This window comes from Garra rufa, chromosome 5 (assembly GCF_049309525.1).
Source record: "Garra rufa chromosome 5, GarRuf1.0, whole genome shotgun sequence".
Taxonomy (NCBI): Eukaryota; Metazoa; Chordata; class Actinopteri; order Cypriniformes; family Cyprinidae; genus Garra; species Garra rufa.
Window position 1 is genome coordinate 25,453,014 of NC_133365.1, and position 6,506 is coordinate 25,459,519.

Consider the following 6,506-nt stretch of genomic DNA (forward strand, 5'->3'; position numbering starts at 1 on the left):
TACTGAGTAAAAGGTACTTTTTATTTTTATTTTTTTAGATTTTAGAAGTTAGCTTGTTTGTTTAGATAAAGATCTTTTTTTTCTCTCCCATTTATCTCACAGAGTCCATAAGAAAAGAAGCAGATCTCGATCCAGGTCACCAAGGCAGAGAGCCAGGTCACCATCACCTTCTAAAAGGTTTACTGTGCATGAGAATTTGTGTCTGACACTATTGTATGATCAGACTCTTTATTAAAATCTTAACTTCCTGTCTATTTTCAGAGGCAAGAAAGATAAAAAGAGGGATAAAGGACGGGACAGCAGCAGGGAAAGGACAGAGAGCTCACTGTCCAGGAGGAAAAGCAGGGATTATGAACATAAAGCTAAACCATCACTGGTGTGTCCAATTTATATTTCAAACACATTACATTTACACATTAAGCTTAATTTATGAGACACAAGAAAGAAATGAATTTGTATTGGTGATTTGGTAAAGTAGTTTTGGTCTGAGGTTACGTAAATTAACACCAACACAAATGCTTTGTGACTTATAATGTTAATAGCACCCTGTAAGTGCAGTGACTTTTACTCATGTTGTGGCTTTCATGAAACTACGCCATTACCAGGTACAGCTAATTTCTGGAGGCGTGTGGACTGACGGTTAGAGCAGTGCGATGTTAATTAGATTAGGCGTTTGGTTATGGGATAAAAGCTACTGTCTAGGTCTTCTTCCAACTATTCTTTTGTATTCAGCTTACTGGATTAATCAATAGTTTTCGTTGATACTATTATATTATATTTGCATAATGAGGCAATAAATGAGCACTCTATAGGCCTACCTCTAATGCTCAGATTGAAGGACTCATTGCTCCCCATGCATTTCAAAGTTCACACTGTGTGTTTAGTTTAAATAATTTGCACAGCATGTAGCTCAGCTGTATCTCAGCATGCTGCTCTAGTTTTTATAGATAAGAAACAGACGATCACAGCTGATCCTCTCAAAGATTGACTTTTATAGTGTTTTTCACGCCTGTCTTCCTCTGATAACCATCAAAATGACTGTTTTAACTGTAAAGCTTTTCTATTTCCCCCAAATGGTACATCTTTTTGATGAAGTGTGAACAGGGTTTTTTTTTTTTTTTTGACATTTTTACCATCTGAGGAAAACACTTTTGACATGGTACATCAAAACATCAGGCTGACAATGAATGTTCAGTGCATCAGTTACAAAATATAAAAATCAATCTCAATTAGTCTAGTGTTTTTCATTTTTTCTTAATTTATATGCATTTAGGACTGTTATAAATATGATTCATAACATGAATTACTTGTGTTGGACAATAATTGATTTAAAAAGCTGAAAATGGAATCAATTATGGACGTTCCACAGAATTGGTACAAAGTCAGAGTTGGAAACTTTGTAATGTCTTTTTCTAGTAATTATAGAATTTCTAGTAATTGTGCAGTTAATTGTCATTTTGTATTTTCAGAAAGGAATATTTGTCCTCTCCCCAAATTTGTCGCTACCGAAACACAGTAATGACCTATTAAGATTTTTCTTCATTGTAAATATATATATTTTGCTATTTTATTAAAATATTTCCAAAGGTAAATCCATAACAATTACATTTTAAACAATATTTCAAGTGGAATCTATGAGATTTGTCATTCATTATGAGATTTGTCCAATTTTTTTTGTAAAAGGCAAAAAGTTGATCATACTGATTTCAAAGTTAAGGATTTATTAGTTTGAATATACATTGAACCAAAAACTGTCATAACATCTTAGTTGATCATTCAGTATACTTTATTTTATTTTTACTTTTATTTATTTATACTTTATAACACATTTACCTCATGATGACTTGTACCCACATTGTGTAGCTTTGAGAGAGAGGGACACAGGAAGATGTCCTGATCATACATTTATGGGTTTAGTTAAAATCAGTCTTGACCAGTAGACTAAAACATACACTGTTTTAGTGACATGAAAAATGCAGGACACATTTTTTTACATAACGTTTCATAATTTATAAAGAAAATATAAAATTTATATTTTTTGAACTTTTTTAAAGAATAAAAAACTATTTTAAAACAACAGTGGAAAAAATCCAAAGTTGAAATTTAGTGGTAGGGGAAGGGTTCGGGATGGCCACCTCCCAATTGAAAATTCCCAATAAATGATGATTTTATGTATATTAAGCTTACTAATATTTAAAATATTATTGTGGCTTTCAATAGATAGTAGAAGGATCTTAATAAACATCTAAGATTTAAATACTTAAATGCTTTTTAAATATGTTTGTTGGTTGTGGAAGAGCAGTTTGCACCTCTTCTGTATTCTGTAGAATGGCCCATATTTAAAACTTAGGGTTTTTATAAGATTTACTTTATTTAGTTTGATAAGTTGATTTTAAGGCTGAATTTAATTAATCAAAAATGCAGTAATATTAGTAGTTAAAACAGTGATATTGTGAAATATTACTACAGTTTTCTATTTTAAAATGATTTGACTCATTACGTAATGTTGCTGTAATGTAATTACTACTTCATATCAGCAATTCAGCGAACCTTCCCTCTGTTACTGGCAAGACAAATTTGGTTTTTGATTACTTCAGCTTATTACTCAAGTCGTGGGTTTTTATGGTTATTTTTACATTCAGACAGATGCCTTGTCATTCTAGGTGCCTTGTCAATGTGCCTCCTTTGTTACAACACACTAAGTAGCTTTGAGCTCAAGTGTTAGGGACATTTAATATTTAAAAGCATACAAATGTTAAGCCAACGAGAAAAAGAAATATTAGTCATGATTTTTAATTAAAAATTTCCTTCACAGCGTTCTTGCTAAAGGAAAGTATTTCTGTAAAAAAAGTGTTACATTTGGGAATTAATGATGACTTCGGGGGTTATTAAAGGGATAGTTCACCCAGAAATGAAAATGTGATGTTTATCTGCTTACCCCCAAGGCATCCAAGATGTAGGTGACTTTGTTTCTTCAGTAGAACACAAACAAAGATTTTTTAACTCAAACTGTTGCAATCTGTCAGTCATATAATGGCATTCAACGGGCACCAAATCTTTGAGTGTAAAAAAAAAAAAACACAGACAAAACCAAATTAAACCCTGCGGCTCGTGACGATACATTGAGGTGTTAAGACACAAAACGATCGTCTGTGCAAGAAACTGAACAGTATTTATATTATTATTTACCTCTGATTCACCGCAACGTTCAACTGTGTTATGCGTGTTCACAACAGCCGGCGCGTGACGCGTCAACATGCTCTGGCAATGTAGTCTGTGATAAGTCAACACTCCCAGATGAGTTTGCACAAGGAAACATAATATTTTTGTTTTTAATCGGTTGCCAGAATTAGGATAAGCACAAGTAACTACCATTTTGAGTAGCTGCTATGCACTGTGTAAACAATGAGTGACGTATACGTGTGACAGATCGCTTCCGTGCGAGCATCTACTCTGGCAGATCACGTTGATGCGTCACGCACCGGTTGTTGTGAATGTGCTCAGGACAGTAGAACATTGCAGTGGATCAGAGGTAAATAATGATATAAATACTGTTCAGTTTCTTGCACAGGCCGATCGTTTTGTGTCTTAACACCTCAATGTATCGTCACGAGTCGCAGGGTTTAATTTGGTTTTGTCTGTGTATGTTTTTTTTACTCTCAAATATTTGGTGCCCATTGACTGTTATTATATGACTGACAGACTGCAACGATTTGAGTTAAAAATCTTTGTTTGTGTTCTACTGAAGAAACAAAGTCACCTACATCTTGGATGCCCTGGGGTTAAGCAGATAAACATAAAATTTTCATTTTTGGGTGAACTATTCCTTTAAGCCTGCAAGAAAAATAAATATTAGTCATGATTAATTAAAAATTTCCCTCACAGCGTTCTTGCTGAAGGAATGTATTTATGTAAAAAAAAAAAAATGTGACACATATGGGAATTAATGATGACTTCAGGGGTTATTAAAGGGATAGTTCACCCAAAAATAAAAATTTGATCTGCTTACCCTAAGGGCATCCAAGATGTAGGTGACTTTGTTTCTTCAGTAGAACACAAATGAAGATTTTTAACTCAAACCGTTGCAGTCTGTCAGTCATATAATGGCAGTCAATGGTTACCAAATCTTTGAGAGTAAAAAAAACATACACAGGCAAAACCAAATTAAACCCTGTGGCTTGTGATACATTGAGGTGTTAAGACACAACGATCGTCTGTGCAAGAAACTGAACAGTATTCATATCATTTACCTCTGATTCACAGTAACGTTCAACTGTATTGAGTGCGTTCACAACAGCCGGCGCGTGACGCGTCATTGTGATCTGGCAATGTAGTCGGTGAAAAGTCAACACTCCCGGATGAGTTCGCACAAGAAAACGTAATCTTTTAGTTTTTAATCGTTTGCCAGAATCAGGATAAGCACAAGTAACTACCATTTTGAGTAGCCGCTATGCACTGTGTAAACAATAAGTGGCGTATAAATGTGCAACAGATCGCTTCCGCACGTGCATCTACTATGGCAGATCACGTTGACGTGCCACGCGCCGGCTGTTGTGAACACACTCAATACAGTTGGACGTTCCGGTTTGAGTTAAAAATCTTTGTTTGTGTTCTACTGTAGAAACAAAGTCACCTACATCTTGGATGCCCTGGGGGTAAGCAGATAAACATCCAATTTTCATTTTTTGGGTGAACTATCCCTTTACCACCCAAGAGAGATGAAGGGATGCTTTCAGTCAGATTTACTAAATGGAAAGTGTTGTTTGCCCTTTTCTGATTCGTGGTTTGGTTTTGCAGATGGAGAGGGGCTATGAGCAGGCAGACCACGAATATGACAGTGACATGGATGGGTCAGGCTCTGTGGGTAGTGGCAGATCTCCCCAAGCTTATCTCAACGGCAGCTACGGGAGCACTTACGCCGAGGAGGATGATCTCTCTGCAGCTGAGTGATTCACATGTATCCATAATGCCAAGAACACTGATGTTGTGTCTGGAGAGCACAGCATCATGTATCATACTGTAACAGCTGTCACTCCTTTTTGAAGTGCTTTCTCTTGCGTCCATTGCTGTGTGATTGTAGGCTTCTGAAAACATTTTCTACAGCTGTGAATATGCTACCTGTCATATGATATTCATATGGATGGAATTGTAAAGTTTTGGATATGGTCTTTATTGTGCTAAGATATGAAGGGGCTTGTATTGAGGTCACTTTTTTTTAAATCAGTTTTGCGTTTGTTTTCTTTTGCATGTAACTTTTTGTGTTTACACTCTTGTGGAAAGAGAGTTTTATGCTATTTTGTTTTCTTTTTGGTCTATCGTACTAAAACAAAGCCATTGTTAGAGTGAATCTAAGAAAAAAAGTTATATTTTACCCCAAAATCTAAACAATGTATTTTGCATAAGGACAATAATGCATAACTTAGGATGTTTATGATTTTTCTTATGACATTTACGTGCATATTCCCTAAAACGCTAATCATTGCTATAATGCAAAACGAAAAAAGACATCCTGGATAGACTTTTTTTGTGCTTAATTTAATTTGACTTGTTCACATTAAAGTGGAAAAGGAGTTGCTTAATTGTGATGAAAATAATACAAGAAATTGATTTTGGGATATCTTGAGATTCACCCATCTGGTCTTTATCATTATTTCTATTTACTGAGGTAAAAAACTAAATATTGTTAGTACATGTGCGTTATAACACTCCGAGTGAACTGTGTAGGAACACAGTGCATGTTAAAAGTGCCTAGACAGATTTTGTGTGGCAACAGAATATTTAACAACAATGTAAAGTCGAAAGAGTTATTTATCTAGTATTGTAGCAAAGCTTATGTAAAATGCATAGTTTTATCCTTATTTTTAACAGTATTTTGTTTGAACCAGTGTATACAGAGTCCTACAGTAATCTCTTCATACAAGTATTGTTGTGTGGCATATATTCAGATGTTTTAATAGGTTTTCTAAGAAGCCTTCACTGATTGATGAGCACAGTAAACAAATTAACAGTGACTGCTGTCTCATTCAGAATAACTACACTCTAAAGCTTTAAGCTTCTGAATATTATTTATTTTTTATATCGTCTTTTTTTGTTCAGTCTAATTTTGTAAGTGGGTATATCTAATTATATACAGTACTTGTTAGCAGCAGAACTAATATGAATAAAAACAAAGTAAGTGAATTCTATTGATTTGAGTGATTTTGTGCATCTGTTTAGACATATGTGTATAAAAGATTTTCCCTAACATAATATTTACATTAAAGATTTATTATACTTCCAGTTCATCAGCTGCAGTGTTTTTCTTAATATGTAATTGTTTACATTTTCTGAAGAAATTGTGAATGGTGCTTGCAACTGTTAAACTCACTACACTGTGCATTAGCTCAGGACAAGTTGCAAGTCCCTAATTTTGTCTTTATGGTTACAAAAAAACATTTACACAGACTTTACACAGAACTTGTTATAAAACAAACATCTACCTACTGCTCATGTGTCCCTGATAACAA

At 34.4% G+C, this 6,506-nt stretch overlaps 1 protein-coding gene across 6 annotated transcripts in view; it reads left to right on the forward strand.

Moving 5' to 3' along the window:
- Window positions 1-6,279, forward strand: part of srek1 (splicing regulatory glutamine/lysine-rich protein 1) — a 31,394-nt gene extending 25,115 nt beyond the window's left edge. For 5 of the 6 annotated variants that reach the window (XM_073840357.1, XM_073840361.1, XM_073840359.1 and 2 more), the window contains 3 exons: window positions 103-177; window positions 262-376; window positions 4,798-6,279. In XM_073840357.1, coding sequence (XP_073696458.1) covers window positions 103-177; window positions 262-376; window positions 4,798-4,950 — 343 coding nt within the window. In that variant the 3' untranslated portion in view covers window positions 4,951-6,279. The remainder of the gene's footprint in view (window positions 1-102; window positions 178-261; window positions 377-4,797) is intronic. The other variant, XM_073840358.1, reaches the window with a different exon arrangement.
- The last annotated feature ends 227 nt before the right edge of the window (window positions 6,280-6,506 follow it).